The 25,698-nt window shown below is 38.6% G+C and overlaps 1 protein-coding gene across 1 annotated transcript in view; it reads right to left on the bottom strand.

Moving 5' to 3' along the window:
- Positions 1–25,698, bottom strand: part of SOX6 (SRY-box transcription factor 6) — a 294,444-nt gene that overhangs the window by 157,189 nt on the left and 111,557 nt on the right. Inside the window, exons 6-7 of the mRNA XM_084631143.1 lie at positions 8,947–9,119; positions 4,597–4,665 (exon numbers count right to left, since the gene is read on the bottom strand). Of these exons, the coding sequence (XP_084487269.1) occupies positions 4,597–4,665; positions 8,947–9,119 (242 nt within the window). The remainder of the gene's footprint in view (positions 1–4,596; positions 4,666–8,946; positions 9,120–25,698) is intronic.

Genomic DNA, 25,698 nt, shown 5'->3' with positions numbered 1-25,698 from the left:
GAGTGGCCTAATTTTTTCCTACTGCTTTAAGATTTTGTACATTTTAGATCAGAAATGAATTTGACTCAAGGGATATAAAACAGCTCAGAACCTGACTCTGCAGACTATACTTGTCCTGAAGTCTTTCCTCATCTACAACTCCATGGAAATCAATGGGAAACTTGCCTGCCTTGGGCGGCAGGATTACGGATCGTAATTGGGAACACTAGTTCTTCTAATTCTGAACTTCTGGAGAAGGGTGTTTATTGTCCACACAGAGAGGGAAGCAACCTTCAGAGGGTAGGAGTAATAGGGCTCGGGAGTAATCAAACATTGCACTTATTTGGAGCCTTTCATCACAGGATCTGAAAGCACTTTATAGAAGTGGACAAAGAAGGGGAACATCTCATGTTTTAACTACTAGACAAAACTGCCTCCCCAAAATGCACTCCCAGAAACCTGAACTGACTGTGAACAAATAAATAAATATAAGAGCTCATTACTCCTAAGATGACTATACTGGTTTTGCCTGCTATACCTATCTGATATGTTTCTTGTTGACATGCTGTTGGCAAAGCTGCACAATATATGATAACCGGATATGGAGTGTGAAAATGCTCCTTGAAAAGGATAAATGAAATAAAATGTTTGAAGTAATGGCAATTTAGGGGGCAAATAAGTGATTGTTTTAATGGATCCTTTTCACTTTTACTTATTGTTGACTGAAGTAGAGTGAGCCTCTTTGATTATTTCTAATCGTTCAAAGGATTACATAAATTGTATTCCTTAAATTGTCAAAATTATTGTTTGGAGACTATGCCACTAACCTCAGAAGATTAGACAAGTACATGATGCATCTCATGTAATGAAAACATTGCATCCGCAATCACTTGCCCCGGAATACTGCAGTAGAGAACATAGTGAACTGATTTCCAAGTAGCTGGGCCATGAACAGGCCGGTGCCCAGATTAAATTGACACCTACAAGTTTCACATTTCATAATCTCTTATAAAAGGGGACCATTATTATTTCACACCAGACACAGCAATATGAAGCATCACATCCTTCAGCCTATCCTTGGCCCAGCAACATCTCACCCATTGCCAACAGATTTTCAGGTACAAGAAATGTAGACACCTAGTCTTAACAGTCTCAATCAACTAAATAGCAAGGAGGTTCTCCCCCATTCCCAAACCTACAATAAGCTATAAAGGAGAAGACTAAGACTTCTATCACAAGGAATGCCTGAGTAACAAACCTGCAACAAATTAAGCAAAAACAAATAAATAAGGAAGAACCACTTGGCTGATGGCAACTGTGTATTATGTAGGCTAAACATCAGTTAAAATAGGAGATTTCCTCCATAAACCTAACAACTAGCATTCCTAGCAGCCCTTCTGAGAGACCACATGCATGTTTGATATGTCACATCCCCAACAACCGTAATCACTGACAGGAGGAGTCTTACAGGATGTTCCAGAGGAAGGCAAGAAGCCCACCAGAGCCTGGCCACCAAGATATGGAGGAAAAATTATTTCCCTGCCTCAGACACATTGATTAGATTCCATCTTATGCATATGAGCAAAAATCACTCTACAAATATTTCACATGCAATAGAACCCAAACCACTGTACAAACATGGAGTAAGAGCATCCTATGTTGGCCCAGCCTCCATATCTAATTAGTCAATCAATATGGGGAAGGTCAAGTGGGAAAAGATTTAGTAGTGATTGAGGGACAAAGAATAGCCATTTGCTCCCCCAAAAGTCCTGTCATGCATCTTCATGTGGAGAGATGCACAAGGATTCAGACAGTTACCAAGGATCCTACAAAGGAGAAAAAATGGAGGTGGAGGAGAGAAGGAAGTTGCAAGTCACTCGCAATGTGTTGTCAACTCAGATCACTGGAAGAGCAAACCTTTCCTAAATCCAATGGAAGACATTGCACCACTGATAGAACAACAGAGGCCATAAAATTTCTGCTGATGGATTCCTGCTATCATGGCATCATGTATGTAGGTTACAACAAAGACTGGCAAGGTAGCGATCCTTATTATTTTATTACCACAGGACAGCCTTAGAACTTGCCTTTTAAAAATGATGCAATCAGAACCAGAATTAATCCCAATGCAAGAAGAAATGAGATTGGGCACAAAAATAAAGCTATTCCAGAGCTATTCTCACTGTGTGAGAACTGCAGTCAGTTTGTTATTGGCCATGCTGCAAGCAAGTTAAGATTTCACAATGAATCTCAGGGAAATCTGTGGATTTTCAATTCCCATAATGAAGGTGGCACCCAGCACCCAAGTATTATTCGTTTTATATTGACATATTCTTGCAAGCACAGTTACCACTTTCTCCATAAAGAAACCAGTACATATGGGAACTTCCAACTTTTCTAACACAAAAGGGCCTACACATTACATGAAATTTACAAATTTAGTTTCACCCTCTTCTTTGTGTGTGTGGGGGGATTATTTGTTTGTTTTTTCTTAGTAAGTTCATCGAAAACTGACGAGTGCAAAAAGAAAACTGTTTCTGAAAATATGCCAAGAATTGTACCCATAACCCATTGCATTAGCAGACAAATTATATGCGGGCATAAGCACTATAGACTAGGGTATGAAAATCCTCCCAAAACTAAAATACATTTGGTTCTTGCCCTACTTTGACCTTTTGGAAGTCCCTGGCAGGTTAGTGAGGATTCCTATGGAGTTCTATTGATTGGTGATCTACCCACAATACTGTTCGGTTGGAATCACTTGGGAATGCAAGAGAGTCAGATAGTAGGACCCAGAGGGTTTCCAAAAACCTCAGAGAAGCGTTAAGTTTTTTTGGACTGGGAATATGAAGTAAGATTCTTCCCATTGAAGCCAACCATGTTCTGCCAGATAGATAGAAAAACTGACTTTTGCCATGACACCACATTTTCCCATGTCTGTGTATCCCACTTTTCAACAGAAGTAAAAAACTCTTGCATAACTCTTTCATGAATAAGTATTCTGAGGATAGCCAAAGGTGACTGAGAGGAACATGGGATGGAGGGGAGTGACCAGGGTAGTCCTATACCCTATGAAGGTTTGCCAAAGATGATTCCCCCATTCCAGTGCCTTAAAGACTCCCACAGTCATAATTTGACTCCTTCTGTGCCAACAAGTTCTACTGATACATATAATTCTAATTAGGAGTGTTTGTATGCACTCAAGAAATTCCTTGAATGGTCCCACACTGATGGTCCAGCTCATGGTGAAATAAGATGAATTTGTTAAGGAGACTAGCTTTGTCCCGTTTCATTGTGAAATGTTAAACCCCATTCACCTTAAAAAATACCAGGACCTATTTTTCCTGGTCTCTTTTATATTTTTAAACCATTTAAGTTATCCTTTATTTGCAGCTCTTATGCCAATTCAAGATTTTTTTATGTAATAAACTAATTAATGGTTTTCTAAAACTAACGTTACCTGTTCTGCAAGTCAGGGGTAGAGAGGAATATGTAATATTTATTTGCCTCAAGTATTTTTATGTTCTCTTTCCCCAATGCACAACTAAGATAGTGATACACAGTATTCTTTTCAAAACTACATTCAGCCAAGAAAACAATGAGGACAATGTTCTGCACTTCTATTGTGCCTTTCATCCCAGGGTGTCAGTGTACTTTACAAATGTTAATTAACCCAATTAATGTCTAAACAAAATAACATTGTGATATTTGTAAAGGGATATACAAACATATTGGGGTAAGGATGAGGAAGGGAATAAGTGCAATTTCTGCCTACAGAGACTGCTGGATAGTAGGGACAGAGGCGGGTGGCTCTCACTGGTGCATCTGGCTGCACAACATAACCAACAACACAGCAGGTGACCAGCCACCCAATAGCTTGTCAACAGCCAGGATGGCAAATTTAAATAGAAGAATAGGCCAAGGGAGAATGGTGAAGTGGGGAGGATGACACAGTGAGGAAATCCATACATCAAGAACCCCTGCAAATAAAGTTTGACTGTATAGACACTTGAGAGTCTACGTGTACGTGATCAAGCAAGAGACTACGGGTTAGGCACAGCTACAAGGTTGCCTATGGGGTGCACCAAAAGGTACTGTGGGTCGTGGTGCACCAGCACGCATTTGGATATTAGGCAGGATATCAGAGCCTGGGAACCTAGTTGTGTGTCACAACAGGTTTGGGGTATGCTGGCATTTCAAAGGCCATCTTCCTGCTCTATAGCTGTTTGCTTTGGTTAATGAAGTTTCAAGCGTTTTCTATGGACTGTTTTCCATAATAATCTTCTCCTTATAAAGCCAATTCTCTTTTTGTACAATAAAGTAATCTATAAACAATAACTGAATCTCTGCTTCTCCTTCATGGTGTGTAAATCAAAATGATTGCAGATTCTAGAGTTAAATGGCAAGATTTAAGAAATAATTCACAACTTTCAAAAAACCTGCTTATTAACCAAAAGCAGTTTCCATCAAAATATTGTTGACAATTATTTTCAAAGACACAGAGACCCTCTTTGTAGGGGTTTATGCGTAAAGCATGTGGTTGTTTTATCTTAAATCCTTCCCTCTCTGTAAATGGAATTTAAGCATAATCAGAAGAGAGCAATAAAACACACTGACCTGAATTTGCTGCTGCAGTAGATTGATTTTGTGCTGCTGTTGCAAAAGTTGCTGTTGTTGTCTTGCAATCTATTAGAAATAAATTTTTCATTAAAACAGTAATGTCCAAACTTTCATCTTATTGAGTGAAAACAACCTCTGAGTTATTCTTCATGATCATTTCAAACAGTTTTTTTTTTTTATTGAGCATCATTTAAGAGTTACGAAAACACCAGGAGGAAGATTAGTGAACGATATTTTTTGAGGTACCTGTATAAATAATAGAAACATTTCAAACTTAAATATAACATCAGAACTTAACTATCCAGTAAAACTTATGTACTAATACTAAACACTTAGGCCCCAACTCAGCAAAGCATATAAGCATATCCTTAAACTTATTCAGGTGTGTGATTCCATCCCTATCTATGGTGCTTAAGGTTAAGGACATACTTTATTGCTTTGTTGAACTGGGGCTATATAGAGTGCTTCAAAATACAACATATAAGGGCAAGCTTGTGTCAGTCTTATTCACTTTGAGTGGTATCTTACTCCCTAGTAGGTCCCACTGCCTTAAGTGGAACTGCTCAGTGAGAAAGGTGCTATTCAATGTGTAAAAGTGGCAGAATCTGGGGCTAAATAATTAATTCTCAGAAGAAATCTGTGAAATATGTGATTATTATTATTCTCCTTTTATCAGCTGGGCAAGTGAAGGTGAGAGGTTAGGGGTCTAAGGCTCCTTTTCCTTTACATGGGTTGAGAGAAGCAAGTTCATATAGCAATGGGCCAGAGTGCAGAGAGGCTTGTGCAGAATGAGAGGAAGCTCTCCCAAAAGCTCTTAGAGCAGAAGGAGATGCCCTGAGCCTCTCAGCTAAGACATATTTTTGAGCAGAAATCTGTGCAGCAGATAATGTCGACCACCATTAACTTCCCATACAGCTGCTGCGGAGAAGCCAAGAGGAGCTGGGTGAGCTACTGGGACTGCTGCCTTGAAGGGATAACTGCTCAGAAGATCTGATCAGGGATTGAATCTGAGTTGCCCAGGAAACCCAGCCTCAGCAACCGTGCTGACTTCCCTTTCTGCTAGGACACCCTCCTCCCAGTCCTGAGGGTCTGAGCCTCACACTGTGACTCATTTCTCAAGTATCATTTCCCCTCCTATAAATATTCCTTGGGAAGGGGGATATCAGGCTTCTTCTGAGTTACCTCTGCAAGAGTCAGTACCAGAGTTAATGTCTGAACTCAGGAGTACCTAGCTCCCAGTGTGTGGGAAGAACACTGCTTTCTCTCTCTCTCTTGCGCTCTTCCCTTCTTCCCCAATATAGTACATGATTTTACATGTGTGTATGTTTCAATGTTGGGAAAGCTAAGAAAATAGGCAGTAGAGATAATATTTTGATAAAGAAAATACAGTAAATGCTGCAAGGGTGATTTTGAAACATGACTGCATTTTCAACTAACTTTAGCTCAAAGTATACAGATCAGTTGCATAATATGCAAACAAAAATGCAGTATCTTTATGCACATGTTAGGAGAAGGCAATAGTATAGCACAAAATGATCAGTTTTAGGTTTCTTTTTCTTTTAAAATTGCAGGATCTGAAAAAATATGCATTTATTTCATTGCTACACGAAAAAATCATCCCTGTGCAGGGGATGAGTATAAGATTTATGCACCACATAAGTCCCAATTACACCCTCAAATAGGAAGTTGATGTCAACCAGTTCCTGCAGCTGAGAGACAGGATAGTTAGCACAGGAGCAGAATCAAACCACTTTCAGGGACTGCCAAACAGTTGCCTACAAATGGGCTCAAACTGTCTTTATGGTCATGATCTCCTAAGGCTAAACTTCCTGTGAAGTCAATGGGAGTTTAGTGAGTGAGGAATGAAGACTCAGGCCTGCTCCTGCTACTTAAGCAACTAACTCAAACAGGGTCCTGCATCAGCTAGCAAGGCCTGCTGGAGAGGGGGACAGTGTGTGACCAGATAACATAGCTGGGATGGCCAAACCATGGCTCATGAGCTACATGCGACTCTTTTACAGTTAAAGTGTGGCTCTCTAAGCCCCCTCTGCTTTCCCCCCATTCTCTGCCGATCAGGCTGTTTGGGGGAGCTTGGGGTTTCTGCCCTGTGGCGGGATGATGGGGTTAAGAGCTTCTGCCCAGCAGGCACGGATGCTGGAACAATTTTTATAGTGGAGGTGCTGAGAGCCATTGAACAAAACTGTAACCCCTGTGTATAACGAAAACCACTTCAAGCCAGGGGGTGTGGCAGCTCCCCCAGCACCCCTAGTTCCAGCACCTGTGCCAACAGGGAGGGAGGTCTTGGGGCTTCAGCCCTGCCGGGACTAGGGGCTTCAGCAGGAGCAGGGCTGAAGCCCCAATTTCCCCCCCCCCACAACTTCAGGGGGCTGAAGCCCTGAGACAACCCCCCGTCCTGGCCCCACTGTAGGACTGAAGCCCCGAGCCCTGGCAGGCACACCTTGGCTCTTGAACTTCTGAAGATTGTTGTATGCAGCTCAGAGGGTCAGTAAGTCTGGCCATCCTGTAATACAGGAACAGCTGCCGGGATCTCAGAGTGCCTGGTTATTGTTCTAATTATGATCACCAGTTCCACCTATGCTTAGAGGGGCAATTGCAGCTGATCCTCTTTACTTAGACAGTTCACACATCCATATGAATGGTTAAGTAACGTTATTTTAATTAATGATGTATGCATGATGCCACTTCACCTTAAAGTTGTATTACATCTTACTTGATGCATGTTCACAAGTGGACTTTTCAAGATTCAGTTCACAGTGGTACTCAAATTAGCTCAAGCAAATGTCCACCCCAGCACCCAAATCAGATTCAGAATGAAAATCATACACAGGGATTGCTTTCTGACTGTTACATAGATTCCACAGCTACTAGATCCTATGTTTTGAACCATTCTGAACTGCTGGTGATCTGGCCGGTCCTCTGCATCCTAAGTTAGTCAGGGCAGTGTTGAGGGCTTTGTTTAGCTTCTTCATGTAGAGGGGCTAATTTGATAGAGTTCAGATTGCTGGTGTACAGATGGCTGCATCTCTAAGTACAATACCGTAGCTTCGAATGGTTTCAGAATAGCAGCCGTGTTAGTCTGTATCCGCAAAAAGAAAAGGAGTGCTTGTGGCACCTTAGAGACTAAATTAGTTAGTCTCTAAGGTGCCACAAGTACTCTTTTTCTTTTAGCATTTGAATATTCATTTCCTGATGGAAACCAACAAAACACCACTATGCATCTAATATTGATGGTTCCTCCTAAATGGTTTACTGCTGTAATAGAAAATGCATAGAAAACACCACAGTGCAATTATCCTAACATAGGCTAGATGTATAGGCTCGACACAGTGAAGTATGATACATAAGCACCATGTGGCTCAAATTCTGAATGTTATTTGCCAATCGGTTGAGCTACATGCTCGCTTCATTGAGCATGACAACCTAGTTTTAAGTGTCATTTAATTTTCATTTTGAAATATAATTACAAAGTGTTCACTGTAAGATATCACTCGTCTGCAAATGTGTCAAGATTAATTTGTGCTAGCTTATTCACAAGTGTCAATAGTTAATTACTGTGTCATCTCTGGATGGCTAAATGACATTCTAACTTCTGATTTTTTACAGTGTTCCTTTATGTTATTTTCCATTAAGGGATGAGTCCATATTCCTACATGTGGGCAAATATTCAAGCACATAAAATACCAGACGTCACAACTCATTAAAATCAACAGAGCATATATTGCGCTATATAACCTATAAAATACATTTAACTGAAAAGATAATTCTAGTAATAATGTCAGATTCCTAAAAACTGCACATTAATTTGGATCTGTCTGATCTAATGCCTAGGGGATTAGTATATGGGATCATTGTTAGATTTTTATACAACAAGACAAGGACAGCTCTTTAGAACAACTGTGTTTCTTAAAAATATTATTTGCCTTCTTTTCTCCATAGATATTCTGGTCTCTCAATTATGTACTTTTTTCTTTGATTGTTTAGTTGTCAGACAGAGAGAGAGAGAGAGAGAATTAAAAAATTATGATTTCACTGGTAACTTCCTACCCTTCATCACATGAGTAGCAAGAAATCAAACAATGTATCCACTGAGATTAATTGTAGGAAAGAAATGCTTTGAAATGCCAAACACTACTTTTTCTCAGTCTCCTATGATATTTTTCCCTTTATGAAAATAAAAAAGCAATTCATTATTTCTATTGGTTACAAAGGAATACAATTTCTTTTAATAAAATTGATGAAAGGAAATACCAAGCAGAACAATGTTTATTATGAGTTTTTAATGTTCTACAAGAAACATTTTCACAGATTTCTTTCTTGGAGCCTCACCTGTTCTTGCTGTTGGCGAGCAAGGTCCATTTGCTGCCGTTGTTTTTCAATTTGTGAGGCTGCCAGCTTTTTCTGTTCATCATGGGCAGCCAGGAGCTGCTCCCGTAAACTGATCAGCTGGGTGATCATGGTAGAGAGCTGTCGCTCTTTTTCTGCCAGGCTTTCTGGCGTACCTAAATGAGGAGGAAAGATACATTGTGAAGACAGCAGTTATTGAACAATATTCACAAAGAAATTGGGTTAAGTACCAAAGTGCTTTTTCCACGTGGCAGCTTGAACATATATTTTACTAGAAATTCCCAGCATGCAGCCTTGCTATGTTCCAAGCAGTAGAGGACGTTACAAGAATTGTGAAGCAGAAGAGCAATTGAGAGCAACTATTTCTTTTTTCCGACAAGAGTAATTAATGATGTACTCTGCGATATCAAATCTCTCTTTCCCTTCCATCTAAACCTTCCCAGTGTAATGACTACTTCATGTACTACCAAATTCACATTTTGATTAACATAATTTCCCCTCAGTTGTACATTCTGAAAAAAAAATAAGCAACAAGATTCTGTATTATAAGGACAGCACTTTAATGGTTTGTTGGTCATTTATTTAAGAAGATTTCCATCCATATATAGCATGCTGTAGGAATGGTACAGCATGTGGGTCATTTACTGTCATTGAGAAATCATGGCAAAGGTAAACCTCTGTTATGGAACAAGTATACAAGGCGAGCTACACTTGTAGCCATTGAGAAATGGTTCAACCTGAGAAAATACTTTTAAAAATTCTCATTTAACTTTCAAAGTTTACTCTGCAGAGTGTTTAATTAACATGATACTACGGTACATTTATTCTTTGCACTAATGGTGCTTAGCAGTCTGTTTATGGGTAAACTGTATGGTTCTCCAAGTAAAAAGTTCACGATCCTTTTGCGAATGAAGCCAAAAAATATGCTAAATATAAACTATTTTACTTTGGCACAAATAATAATCTCAACTTACTGTACTTGAATCACACAGGTTTCTTTCCCATGTGAGCATCTCAGATCCAGGGTACTATAATGGACAAGTACAGTGAGAGCACAATACAGTGAAGAGACATTGGGAAGCAAAACAACTACTTTCTCCTGGGAAGAAAGCTCCAACTGGATTTGGAGGAAATGAGTCTTGCCAGGCCCATAGAATAAACAAGAGGTGGGGAGCAGGCCAACCAGCTAAAGATCCATGTGAGCCTGCTGGATGCGCCAAAGACATATGAAATTAGATGAGGAGGTAAGGCGATTCCTCCCTCCCACTGACTCACAGAAGACAGCTTCAGGTAAAGAGGAGCCTTAAGACTTTTTGAGGAAGGAGAAGAGAGTTGTGGGGAAGTGGGTCAAGTAAGGAATGGAAAAGCTGGCACCAGAGTTCTGAATCTACCTTCCTCCCTAGAGGAGGATGGAAGTCTTCCAGGCAAGAAGAGGCTGCCAGGTTTCAGTAGCTGCTTCTTCTCCAAGGATGGGGAAACAAACAGGATTCTATGCAGCAGGTTTGAGACTCCAAGAGACTCAACTACTTACACTACATTATTTTTGGATTAATATTATTTTTAAATGTGTAGAGGGTTTTACATTCAAACATGGTCACCAGCGGTGCTCAGCTGCCACATTGATGGGCACAGGATAAAAACCTGAAGAGGCCAAGATTAGTGAAAGGATTTCAGAAATCTTCAATCTGTATTTACTGCATTTTTATGTTTTCTCTTGTAAATATTAAGAAAATCCCTTTGGAAGAAATATTCTGAAATGCTATTGTGGAAATAGTATTGTAAGGATTTTTCAAAAGATAGGTTGAAAATGTAATATGATTTTCATTTAAAGTGTTCCAAAAATGTGGCCTACATCTGTTTATCTGGCTGGAAAGAGAATACAGTTACTGCATGGATTAAATCATTCTTGCTCAGCAGCCCAAAACTTCAGGGTAAAAAGGTAACTGTTTGGAAGTGCATTTCTTAATTTCAATTAATATTTATATTTAAAAGAAAAAAGCTGAAGGGCATTCTATTGTTTAATCCAATTTCTTGTGAAACTCCAGAGGGCTCGTGTGAACTTTAAAATAGTGCATCAATGCCCCAAAAGAGAATCTGGGTAAAAATGTTTAAAGTGTCTAAGTGAGTTGGAAGGCTAAATACTATTTTCAAATGTGATGTAGGCACATAGGAGCCTAAGTTTCACTGAAAATCAGAGGAATTTAGGCTCCTAAATAAAGCTGGACAAAATTTTTCAACCAAAACTTTGTTTTCTTTGCTAAAAAATGCAGATTCAGATTGACCAAAACATTTTGGGAGTTTGTGTGATTTCAATAAAAAATAGGGGAGAGGGTCAGAAATGTCAAAACAGTTCATTCTGACAGTTCCAATATGAAATATTATGATTTGCAGGCTAGATTCACAAGGGAATTTAGGCACCACTGGCATTCACAAAACTGAGGAAGACATGTCATCCACTCCATTATACCGCACTGGTTAGAGTACTTGCCTGGTAGATGGAAGTCCAGGGGCTCAAGTCCCTGTTCCAGACACAGGATTTAAACCTCTACAGCAAGGATTTGAACTCAGGTCTCCCTCTTCTCAGATGAGTGACCTAACCAACTCCTTTGTGACTATGTCACTTTTGAAAATTTTACATTGCGGCTTCAAAGTGATTTAGGTGCTTTTGAAATATGTACCCCCTAGTTAAGTTTCAATTAATAGACAGCCACCTCAAAAATACACTCCACACTGCCACGAGGAAACATATTTATCTGCCCTCCATAGCCACCACTGATCTACTCCTCTACTTAATCCAGAAAGACAATTGGGAGCAACCTGCTGACTAAGATGATATTCAGACCCATTCACTGACATCTGGGGAAACCATAGCTTAAGACTTCCACATCTGTCAAGCAGCTTCTGAATTGAAATTCTGAGCCTTGATTTTAGTGTCATAAAATATTTTACATACCCAAGGCAGGCATTACAATTCCAATTTGTTACCATATTATTCTGCATGCTTTGTATTTATGTCATAATATGGTTATAAAACCAGCACACAAAATGCTTGCTAAAGCTGTGACATTTGACTATTCTGTTAGACTTAGCTGGAATGCTTGATGTAGGTATGATAGAACACAAGCATCTAAGATATCTCCTTTCCCATTCTTTTAATTCCATACAGTTGCACACTGAAGTTACAATTTCCCATTCAGAAAACAGCAGTGGTAATTGTTTTAGAAGAAAACCACATCTAAAATAATTAATCCCATTACATTATTGACCCCCACCACCAATTATTAATCCTTATTCATTCCCACACAACTCATGTCCACAAATGGGATAGGACTGATGACCCTAAAGCATGCTCATTGAAAATAACGAGAAGCCTATGAAACTGTGCCACATCCTAGTTGAACGCTACTTGTGGCAAGAAAGGATAAAAGATACCTGAATGTTGCGGGTGGGGGGTTAATGGCATAATTTAATTTTGGAGTGGAAAATCCTATCCATTATTTTACAGTTTAAATACTAATAAAAAACAACTTGCTAAGAATGCAGACCAGATTGAGCTGATCTAGCTGGGCCAACAGAGGTCATCAGTAGCTGTGTACCATCATCATCTGTTTCACATCCACTTACTGCAGCGAGCTACAAGATCCCTAAAATCATTACCAGTAAATAAACTTCTCTGCTGACTAATATATATATAGCTGTCTGTACAATACATTTGCCATGAAGACAGATAAAACAAAAAACTTCATATAAAAGATATCAACATACAGTAAATATGCCTGCTTTCATAAACTACTATATATTACACACGTAGCTTTCTCTCTCTGCTCTGAACTATATCTATTCTCTAACTCCAAAGACAGTGCTGCATTTTTTTCCATGGAGCTTTCCTTATCCCCAAAACACATCTGTCTTGAGTTTCGCTAAGATTTGTCAGGTGGATCAGTGCTCCCCAGGGCCTGCTCCATCTGAAGTATTTTAATTTGACTAAACACCTGATTTATTTTATCTCTCCGATGAGAAAGGCAGTTTGTCTTAATAGAGTCTGTCAGCCCACAGTCCCATTCACAGCAATTTACAGGCAGCCAGGGACGCTGGAAGAGAAGAGTGCTGTGATTCTGTATTTTATCCTCCTCCAGAAAGCACCTAAAAGCAGCTATTCACTGCTTCTGCATGTGGCATTTTAGAACTGAATTAGCTTTTTATTCAAGTAACTACACTTGTTGTGAATAGCTTATCTGTAAAATTGCTACATTCACTACTGATTTTATTAACCTTTGGCTCCATCACAAAATGGTCTTCAGTTAAGAAAGACCTTTAAAATTGACACATTTTTCTTATGGGCCTTTATTTCAGTGACTTCAGATTTACTGAATTTGATCCATTGACTTCTTTACTGGTTGTATTTAAAATTTTGAGGCTCAATGGGAAGTCACTGGTATTTAAGGAAATTTTTTTAAAAAATAAACATAACGGCAATTTTCCTCATCAAAAGTTTAGAATAAACAATAATTTATTCTTCATTGTAGACATTAAAGTATCTACCCTTCCTTGGTGTCTAATAAGCTAAATAAATAATCATAATTGTTCCATCAATTCAATTTTCCATTGTGTTCATTGATTTAACAGTGAATCTTGTATTGCTTTAAGTGTACATTGAGATAAAGTGATCAAATTGAACAGAACCAACACATCAAAGGAAAAATTGAGGAATTTTGGTCATAGGTCAATCTAACAGAGAGTAATAAAATAAAACAGCTATAAATCAACTCCAAAAGAGACCAACTAAATTTTTTTTGTCAGCTAAGATTGCACTTACAGTGTATTCTCCTTGTGGCAAAGTCCTGTCTTTCAAAATTGTTTATAAAGCTCCATGTGCATTTCTGGTGCTATAAAAAAATTATACTTTCCGAAATCTTACATTCAAATCCTTACTAAAATGTGCATAATGATATGCTGCACTTCCATCTGGAAGGCAGTGTAGCTCAGTAGACAGAGCACTGGACTGGGACTCAGGAGACCTGGCCTGCTGGGTGAATCTGGACAAGTCATTTCATCTTCATGTGTTTCAGTTTCTCCATCTGTAAAAGGTGGATAATAATCCTGTCTTCCTTTGTAAAGAGCTTGAAGAGGTGGTATACGTGAAAGGTGCTGTATAAAAGCTAAATATTATTAATTATTATTATTATCTGTCCAGATTTCTTAAAAATGTTTGGAAAGTGATTATAAACCTCATGTCCCAAAATTGTAGATACAGAGTTTATTATTTTGCAGTTTGAGAAGAGAAATTTGTTCCACTGCTTTTCCAGCACTTCTCCCACCCCTGTCATTGATCAGTCTATTTACTGGTTTATCTGCATGTCAGTGACTCTCACAAGATGACATTCCATTTGAGATTCTAGAGACATGATGGCATAGCGATAGCTGTGGGGAACAGAGAAAATAAACAGGAACAAGAAACAAAAGATTTTCAGAGCTACTGAATGTAATTTCAAACTCTGTTCTTTTGTACTCAGCAACAGAAAAAGGACAGCCCCTTTAAAAACTGTATGCTGTACCAACCCAAAAAAAGACAATAAGAAACACAGAGTGACAAACAGGCCTAGTAATTAAAATACAAAGTCCACAGAAGAGGGACTTTTTCCATTGACATCAATAGGCTTTGGATCAGGCCCTAACAGCAGAAGACTAGCAGGCTGGAATCAAAGCTTCTAATTCTCACCCTGACACTAAATCACTGAGAGTTCTTGAACAAGGCTGCCTCAGTTTCCCCAACCTGTAAAACGTGTAAATTAGCACAACAAAGTAGTTTTGTTCAATCTACAAAGTGCTTTGAGATGTTTGGATCAAAGTCTCTAGGCAGCTGCAAAGTATTATCATTTCTCTTGAATTCCATGATTAACATAGAGCCTTATAAATACCATTCTCTTTCACTCTCTGCATCTTAAACTTTTGTCTGATACATCTAAATAAAACATGAAAGCTAAGTTACAATTGCTTATGCCCCCTCTGTTTAGTGTTTTAAATAACCAGACAGTGTATTTTTAATAAGATCAACAGAAGGCAAGACAAGAAAGGAGAAGAGCGGACTTTGCCAGCAGCTACAGAAAGGCTTAAAAACACTTAACTGCAGTTCCAAAGTATCATCAACTGAAGCAATCCAACCAACAATCAAAAATGATTTTGAATCAAATTAAGCAATTTCTGCCTTTGAAAAAAGGATGTCCAATTCCCCTGGAAGTTCTAATATTTTTTAATGGACATTGTTTGAGAAGGAAAAAAACAAAAACACAGTGCCAGACATAAAGGAAAGTATATTCAGTCTGAGCTGCTGGAAATAACCTGGTTAAACCATTCATTCTGTCTAACACCACAGTCTGCAGCACACATCAGATGGGCTGTGATGTCTCTACTTCACAGGCTCTCTGTCCAGCATTTAGCATTTACACTTTTTTGATTGGGTCACCTTTTAAATGCCACAAAATAGGGCAGCAGAAGTCAACAAAAATAAACAGGGAAAACAGAAGAAAGTAACAATTGAATGGAAAGGCTTCTGAGATAAAAGTCAGTTTGTGGTGGCTGCCTGAAGAAGGAGCCCCCTTCCCAGCACGAGCATCTAATTTGAGTTCTAACTCCAACAGCAGTTTAAAAAGCTTTCTGCTCTAAAGGGCCCCAAGTGCATCATAAAGATAAAAGATTTCAGTACAAAACAACCACAAAGACCTCTATTATCTTATCGGTCTTTGGTTACCACAGCCTAACCAATATGACTAAGTTCTAAAAGACTCTTTTTTATACAAACACCAGAATACTGGAATTTCTTTATTTCATGATCAGTTAGCGATTGTGTGTGCTCCCATATGCTACTGTCCAGTCCTCAGTCAATAAAAAGTTTTATAAATGCTGCTGTTGTGCTTTATAGCATCCAAATGCAGAAGGCAACAGAGCAAACGTCCAGCAAGCAAACCACACAGGCTAGCATCTTTAGTGAAGGTGTGAGATTCCCCCGACCCTCACATGAAAGCAATTCCTAATGTAACCCAACAATAAAATAAAATAAAATCCTGTGTGTATAAACAAGACTGGAAGATGTGTGAAGTAATTTATGAAATCATAATTTAGTGCAAATTCTGTCAGATTAATATAGATTATCTCCAAAAAGTGGCTTAAGAAAGCTCTACTCATGATGTGGTCCAAAATGCTTAACTGATGATCTGCAGGATTTTGCCGTACTCCCAGATGTGCTTAACACCAGATGCCTAGCACATTTCAGATGTTGGTGAACCAAAAGCAGTGTGGTTTGGAGAAACAGAGTGTATTAACACAATGCATAACTCAGTAGTAACCTGCGGTCTGAAAATCATTTTAAGAGTTACATTATGATCTGCTTAAAATGTGTTTTCACCCCCATACTGTTCTAGGCTGGCTATCTATATTACAGGGAGCAGTATGGGAGGACAAGAAGCCTCCACAGGGTCATTATGACCCACCCTCCCAACCACACACACACACGTGTATGTAGGTGGGGAGTGGACAGGGAAAGCATCACAATTACAGGGCTAGCTGCACTTTTGTCCCCTGTCTGGTATCTCTAAGAGCACCCCTTCAGGTGTCAGGCCTTGTGCTTTTAGCTATCCTGGAACAGTATTCCATAATTCTTCCATTCTTACCAGGCCATGGCCTACAGTACCCTGTAGGTCAACCATGCTTGCCTAGCAGATCGTACTGAGATTAGGAACCTGGGGCTTTTGCATTTGTGAGTCTGTGACTAATGGGGTATGGTGACAAAACATCCTTCTTAAACCAAGTACTGTGTATGGTGAAGCATTTGGAGGGGGGGGGGAATATGATTTAAAGAGAGTCTTCACAAATGTTTCTCTTCCCTAACCTAGATAGTGACCTCGGAAGGCCTAACTTTTTCAGACACTCCCAACAAGTGTCTGTGTCTCAGCCTGGCTCCCCCAAATGACTACCCCTCCCCTTGAGAAAGTGGTCCTTTGTAAACCCGCTGCATTCTTTCAATCTCTTGTGTTTGCAGGCCTTTTCCTGTCCTGACATTGTCTCTTAACTATCAAGTTTTTGCTGAAAAGTGGCTTATCTGGTGCCACTCTTTTTCCTTCCTGCTTGTATTTCCCAGCAGCCCCCTTTTTAAACTAAACCAATAAATTCATACCATGACCATCCCAATAACCAGGTCAACAGACAATAGTAATCTCTTATTACAGAACAGCTCCAAAACCATCAGAGGACGTAACCTGTACAAAGTATAGGGCCAGCTCACATTACTTTCCCCCAGGTGACTCTCTGAGTCACAGACTGGTCCCTGATCTGCTCCTTGGGTAGCAAATCTAAGCACTGCCCCATACTTAGGTCTGTGGCAAAGACACAATTGAGCCCTAAAAGAAAATCAATTTCAGGAGTGTAATTGTTCCTGGCCTTAGGGGTAATATGATATGTCCATAGCCTCTCCAGATAGTAGCCACAAGGGAAAAGGCTGAATATTTGTATTTTTATCCAAATGGCATCTTAAAAAGTTCACACACACACACATACAAATGCTTGAACACTATTTTAGACAATCCTTAGAGCACTTCAGCTCCATTAATATACTTGGGCAGTTTCTGGCTATTATACAAACCTACTTCATATGTTCTATGCTATTTAAAAGAAAACTACCCCTTTTTTCCCATAGTGGCCCTCAGAAATTCCAGAAAATGTATTCATCCATGTACATGCAACCAGTAGGAAAACGAGTTGCTGAATTAATTATTCTGAAAGTTTTACAAAAGTAGAGATTTAGAGTTGTGAATGGCTAGTTTGACGAGGTAAATGATTTCAGAAATGGTTTGTATCTGTTCAATGGGCTCAGTTTGGAATCTGTGTGAAAAAAATGTGTCAGCAATGAAGGGAAACAGAAATACGCATCAGACTTTCCAACTAAACCTCAGTAAACCTGTTCTTCCTAAGTTAGAGGATGATGAGAAAAGGAAAGGCCACAGGCAGAGAGTAGTGTGAATAGTGATTTAAAGACAAACACTGAAAATAAGAGGTTGAAAGGGAAAGAGAAGCAAGGAATTTTGACCAGTAGCTCTGAAGAATGTAGCCTAGGACACCGCATTGGTAATCCAGATAAAATGAACAGGATGGTGTTGCATTTGAAACAATAATTATTAAGAATACAGACAAGAATTAGAAAAACAACAGTTGCCTGTATTACATATATAAGATTTAATTCCAAGAAGCTTAAAATAAGCAAGCAAGATAAGTGGAAGGAAGTTTAGTTATTAGGGTGCTAACTTGAGATGTGGGAGACCCACGTACAATTCACTGCTCTGTCAGACTTCCTGTGTGATCGTGGGCAAGTCACTTAGTCTCTCAGTTCCTATCTATAAAAAGGGGATAACAATACTTCCTTACCTCATAGGGTTGTTGTGAGGATAAATACACTAATGACTGTGAAACACTCAGATAATGGGGTAATGCGGGACAGAAAATTCCCTAAGATAGATGGAGAGGAAGAATTCCAGTGTCTGTTTTTGCTAAAATTTCACCCACTAATGCTCTGCAGCAGGACATCAAATTACAAATATTTCATCATCCAAATGACGTTTACCTGCTGTTTGTGAAATCAATAGCATTATACAAACTAATCCTTTTCATGGGTCTCAAATACACATCACGTTGATTCCAGGATAAGAGCTATGAGAAGCAGGGCACAGGATGATTTGAAGAACGATGGAGGATTTCCATTTATTGTAGTCCATGTGATAAGCAATAACACAAGTAAAAAGAAATTCCATAAAGTAGATCATTTTAAGGTCCTGGAAAGAAAACTAACAATTAGATGATGAAGGTGTGGGGGGTTTTTTCATTCTCAATTAATTGGGATTATCCAGCAATAGTGGCTGGTCAAGTACCTTGCTCTCTTCCACCTTTAAGCATATAAATATTTGGAAAAGTAATATGGTAACTATATAGATAATTTATTCATTACATATACTTTATAATATTTATATTTATATTAAATGTATAGTAACAGGTCAAGATAGATTAGGTATTAAATACACTTGATTGTGATGTTCACAGCTGAAAACTGATATACTGTGTGGAGAAAATTCTGCCCTTTATTACATCTCTTCAACCTCATTAAAGTCAATACATTTGCACAGGTGTAACTGGAGAGCAGAATTCATTTTTTTGCCAAATGCGCTATTTCTAGTTCACTGTATGTTTGGAAGCACGCACACACAAACAAAGACACAGACAGGAGTAAACAATATGTAAAGAAAAGGCTGGTAAGGAAAGGCTCTATCAATGGACTATGTTGATTCAAAAAACCAAGCTACTAAAGGTAGTGTAGCTGGAAATGTTAAAGAATTAATGAACAGGAAATCTATCACACCGGTATAACTGTCACCTTCAGAGAGTTAAAATTAAACTGTGGGAACAAACAAATGATACTCCATGGTACACTGTGGCATAAACAAGAGTCAATTACATTGACTATTCCAGCAACTGCAAGATAAAAATAGACTTACTGGACTCAATCTTCAGCTGTGTCTAATAAGTGACAGGCACTGGTAAAGGGAAAAGACACAAGAGCAATTTGTGGCTAGCAGCTCCTGGGGCCAATTCTATGTTGTCCCTGTCCCTATCACAGTTTAGAGCAGTTTCATGGTAAACTAACCTGGGCCAGCTATGGTCCCAAGACGCCAGTATGCCAGCTGGGAACTACCGGAGAGCAGCTGGCTTGCTGGCTCATTTGTGTCACTGGGGCAGTGAAGAGGAGCTGTCCCAATATCACTTGTAATTTACATCAGAAGGTACAAAAGATTTAAGGGCCTGAGGGTAAAAAGACTGCTCTACAATGTCATCAAATATACCTCTCTGAGATGGGAGGGCTGCTGGATACAAGACAGGGGCAGCACCAGGATGCCAGAAGTTCCAATAGTAAAGATGGCAGAACTTCTGGAACTTTATACAGTGTAAAGTAACATTAAATATATAGGGTTGACCATTCTGCCCCAACACACAGCACTGTGTCTGTACCGCTGCCAGGATCATTAAGGTACCCTCCACTAGTTTTATGACTGAAGGTGAAATCTTGAGCTAAAAATATACATAATCAAACTTCCCTTTATTATTGGAAACCACCCTAACTCATTCCTTAATCACAAACCATCGCAGGCCTATGTTACAGCTTCTTTAAGGAGATACAACAAAGTAGTAAAAAGGTTTAAAAACCTACACCTTTTACTTTTCATGACTGGTTCCACATCAATAGCCTTATTCTTCAACTTTCAGCTTCAGAATGCTGTAAACTGCCACACAGCAAGAGAAAGGGAGTTTCATCTGGGAATGTGGGACATCCAATATATACAGCACTTTTCCTTTTGAAGCCTGGGCCTCAAGTATTGCGTGTACGGGGGGGCGAAGGGGCGGGAGCTTGTCTTTTATTCAAATGTTCAAACACCAAGATCAGTAAAGTAGTGGCTGAAAGAGCGGAGATGTTAATCCTAACATTGGTCAAACTTCCCAGTAACAACCATAATGTTAATAATACTTGTCATAGCTAACAAATTGATCTTTTACTATATTGACTCACTTTTTTTTTTAATTCCATTAGAACCACTTACTCCATGGTCCTGAATCACCTCTCACACCATTTTTACTCTGGTATAGCTCTTCAGTGGTAGTACTCCTCATTTACACATCACTGTGACAGAAGAATTGATCCCCACACTCCCATCTTTCTATTACCTCTACTGTCCCAATATAGGATATATCACAGTAGGTCAGATCAGTGGGCCACTTCATCCAGTATCCTGTCTCTGGCCCTGATTCAATGCCCACTAAAGTCAACAGGAAACCTTCCCTTGACTTCAGTGGGCTTTGGATCAGGGCCTCTGACAACACTCCGTAGCAGATGCTTCAGATAAAGATGCAAGAAGTCCTGTTGTGGATAATTTTGGAATAACAGATTATTAATAACTCGCCTAAATAGAAAGTTTCTTCCTAACCCCATCAGTTAGCGATTGGCTTATGGCCTGAAGCATTAAGGTCTATGTAGCTTATTTAAAAATAAATTCTAAGTGTGGCTCTTCTCGTTATTCATGTAAGTGTCTTAGCCTTTTGGGCACCTACTAAACTCTTACCACAAGAATTTATTGAGGTTAATGAGTTCCATGGGTCAATTATGCATGGGGTGGGAGGAGTTAGGGTAGGACAGAAGGATTTCCTTCAATCAGTTTTAAACATGTAGCCTTTCAGTTTCACCGAATATCCCCTTTTTCCTGTATTATGGGAAAGCTCATTAGGATCACCTGTTTTACGTTCTCTATAAAAACCTTTATTTTATGTTACTCCGTTATACCCCCCAACCTCTTATCTGAACCAGCTAACCCAATCTTTTCAAAATCTCTCTTCTGATGGAAGTAGTTTCTTGCCTCGAATCATTTTTCTCTCTGGACCCATTCTACTTCTGTGATACATTTTTTAAGATAGGGTAGCTAGAACTGAATTCTTTTTCCAGATGGGAGCTTTCTATATATATATGGCATTATAATGTTTTCTATCCTATCTTTATACTTTCTAACATTTTGTTTGCTTCGCTGACCACTGATGTTCACTAAGCAGAACCCACCTACAAAAGACACCATGTCTTTTTCCTGAGCGATTAGTTAGTAACACTCCAGATATTCAAAATCAGACGGGAAAAAGCCCTAGCAAATAAGAGAATAATCCTGCACCAGCTGAGTGCTTGTGCCTTTGCCTTGGTGTGGAGGGAGTGTATGTCTTAGGAGCTCTTATCCACCTCTAATTTCTATGATTCTATATTCTAAAATCTACAAGACAGAAACCTTCTTTGTTGTAACTTCTACTTTTAGATGTGCTTCTTCAATCTGTAGGTTTATTTCTTTTGTTTTTACATAATGATAGGTAGTGCACCCTTTGGAATTACAATGCTGAGAGTCAGAAATGATGACAGTCTGGTTTAACTAAGATCTTATCACCAACATACAAAGATTAGGAGTTTTTTGGAGGAAAATATGTAAATGAAGATTTCAGGATTGATTTTGAAATTGCTCCATTTCTTTGATTATTCTTTCATAGTTCAGTATAGCTGGATAAAAATATTCTGTTTCCATGTTCAACTTTGACTTGTACAAGTGATTTCTGGGTAACATAGTACTCTTTAAAATGAATCTTATATTTTTAGACTGTAAACATGAAATATCCCCAAGCGATCTGTAAAATTTTTCATTCTTTTGCATCTGGTATGTATCATTATTAGGGCACAATGACAATGAATGCTGGTTTGGGAGGAAAAGCTCCCTAATTAAAATACATATGCAGAACCACAGGACTGTGCTATTTAATAAGGTAACTTTGGAAGGTGAACTGTATATCTAAATAAACTGATAAAGGTAGAAAAAAGTGAGTTTAATGCCTTATTTGAAGAATGGAACTCATCTGAATTATTTTCAATTCATTTTTCTTGTGTAAGTAATGTCACTGATAATGACTCATGATTTCCTTAGATTCTATTTGCCCTGAATAAAACCAGCTTATGGAGTGTAACATGTTTTTGCCATATGTTTTAGTTGTCTAGTTCATTATACAGAAGGTATTGGTAACAGTTAGCTAAAGGAAGCTAAAAAAGGTTTAGGTATTATTTCATATCCTTATAATAGAAAAAGATACCATTATCTCAACGACATACTTTACAAATACTGCTGGAAAAGAAGTCTCAATACCATATTTTTAGACACTAGATCCTTCATATATGTTAAGCTTACTGGTTTTAAAATGTGATCTGCAGAAAAGGAACTTTTTTTTCAGATGCCATTGTTTAATTTTGTTATAAAGTTTGCTCAGCAAATAATGTGACTCTTCTTTCTTTGTTTGTTCTACATTTTGAAAAACAATTTCCGTTTCAATTTTTGTAGATCCATTAAGAGCATGATGGTCAGAAAATTGAGGCCTGAAGTCCACACACCTTTTGTGCATGCACTCGCAGTAGGTGAGCATGCAATACAGGTGCAAAAATGCATCAAGACCTTAGATTTCTGAGAATCGGATACTAATTCTGTTTTCCAGAGGACAAAATCTGGGCATGTGACAAAGAAAGAATCCTCCCCACCACACAAACAAAGAAGCCATTCCATAGCTGCTACTGGGATGCAAAAGTCCCTGAAGCTATTGCACTATACCGCTCTGTGATAGGCCAGGCAGTGGATTCACACAGTAATAGATCAGCTAGATCCATCATGCCTCTCTACATCCCAAAACAATCCCTTCGCACAAGGACTAGGAATGCTCCAGGAACCTTCCTCAGTTCCCTAAAACACAACAGAACTGCAGTAATTCTACTGCATCTAAGATCCACAGTACACACAGGGTAAAGGATAGCAGTTGCTCCCATGAAATTTATTTCTGGTTTCCAATGACTTACAGTTACTTTTTATTTCCTTGTTAAATAAGGTATTTCTGGTATTTCTAGTTAGCACTTATTAGCTGCACCACTCAGAAATGTCTAAATATAAATACAGTGAATATTAGATAGTACTGCAAGATTTATATACTTTAAATAAAAACTTTAATTTTGATCTTAATTACATGTTCATCTATGCTCAAATAAATTGGTTAGTCTCTAAGGTGCCACAAGTACTCCTTTTCTTTTTGCAAATACAAACAAGTATATCAATGAAAAACTTGTATTTGCCTCTAGAGATTTTTATTGCCTCTGGTTATACGGAATGAAGAAGTGAAGTTTATTGCAAAGCAAGGACATTAGCATACCCTGTCTATCAAAAAAAACATAGAGAGGAAACTTCCTACTTTAGAGGAGACAATTTAGTCAAAAGCCCTTGATATGTAGGAAGACAATAACATTTTACACATTTAGAATACGCAGTATATAGGACTTTATCCAAAGCCCAGTGAAGTCAATAGAAGGACTTTCATTGACTTCAGTGGACTTTAAATCAGGCTCATAGATAGCATGCAGTGAACATTAGTAGTAGCATTAGGTGGTCAAACAAAGAAGGCTTTAGACTTGTTAACCTCCAGATCCTTCTAAATCTTATTCAAAATTGCATTATTATTGTCATAAATATAAAGGGAAGGGTAAACACCTTTAAAGGGTAAACCTTCCTTTTTAAAGAGGAAAAATCTGGCCAGAGGAAAAATCCTTTCACCTGTAAAGGGTTAAGAAGCTAGGATAACCTCGCTGGCACCTGACCAAAATGACCAATGAGGAGACAAGATACTTTCAAAAGCTGGGAGGAGGGAGAAAAACAAAGGATCTGGGTCTGTCTGTGTGATGCTTTTGCCGGGGACAGAACGGGAATGGAATCTTAGAATTTAGTAAGTAATCTAGCTAGATATGTGTTAGATTATGATTTCTTTAAATGGCTGAGAAATTAAGTTGTGCTGAATAGAATGAATATTCCTGTCTGTGTGTCTCTTAGTAACTTAAGGTTTTGCCTAGAGGGATTCTCTATGTTTTGAATCTAATTACCCTGTAAGGTATTTGCCGTTCTGATTTTACAGAGGTGATTCTTTTTACTATTTCTTCTATTAAAATATTTCTTTTCAAGAACTGAATGCTTTTTTCATTGTTCTAAGATCCAAGGGTTTGGGTCTGTGGTCACCTATGCAAATTGGTGAGGATTTTTGCCAAACCTTCCCCAGGAAGTGGGGTGCAAGGGTTGGGATGATTTGGGGGGGAAAGACGTTTCCAAACAATGTTTTCCCAATAAACCCAGATAAACGTTTGGTGGTGGCAGTGGAAGTCCAGGGCAAAGGGTAAAATAGTTTGTACCTTGGGGAAGTTTTAACCTAAGCTGGTAAAAGTAAGCTTAGGAGGTTTGCATGCAGGTCCCCACATCTGTACCCTAGAGTTCAGAGTGGGGAAGGAACCTTGACAATTATAGTTTAAGACATTTCTAATCTGCTAAACATAATATGCTGTCCTGTAAGACCATCTCAGCAGAGCAACTTATTACTGCAAAAAAATGGAATATTACAAAACCTTCTGAAATTGTCAGAATCTCGTTGTATGAATGAGTTAAAAAATTGATTGTGTGTTTTCCCAAGTTTTATAAACAACAGAGGAATTTTCAACCCTCGTAAGTGAATGCACCCCCAATCAAACCAGAATTCCTAGGAAACACTGCAAAATTATTGACCCAGTTTCTTAACTACATATACAAACTCCCAAATCACGTTAGTCAGAGCAACAAAGAGATAGCCTACATTTACAGACCAAAGTTCCACCCATGTTCTAACAGTATTCTGGTCTAATTATACTCCAAACCACAGGCATGAGTACATTTAGCCAGATGTTTCTAGGAAGCAACTAAAAAATAGAATTGGGAATTTTTAAAATTCAATATATTCCTACACCAAACTGATCACAAACCAAAACATTTAACACAATCATTTACTATGAAGTCACTTGGAATTAAACTGCTCAAAACCTTAAACCAGAAAACTTTATTAGGTTGTTTTGATACATCTGCATTTACAGAAATGCTCTACAGATGAGATATAAACACTGAGTGAAATACAAATATGAACCATTCAAAAGAGTTAATGTAATGTAATATTAGAAAGTCTAGGCTTTTGGCCTAAGTGGCCACCATCTACAGTACTCTGCACCTCAGAGTACAACTGGAAACATCAAACCAAGCCGGGAAATGAGGCATCCCATTGTGATATTTCTCCAATTCT

This window comes from Lepidochelys olivacea (genome assembly GCF_965140295.1).
Source record: "Lepidochelys olivacea isolate rLepOli2 genome assembly, chromosome: 6".
In the NCBI taxonomy this organism is placed as follows: Eukaryota; Metazoa; Chordata; order Testudines; family Cheloniidae; genus Lepidochelys; species Lepidochelys olivacea.
Note: the sequence above shows the minus strand (reverse complement) of the source record. Positions and strands in the feature narration are given on the sequence as shown.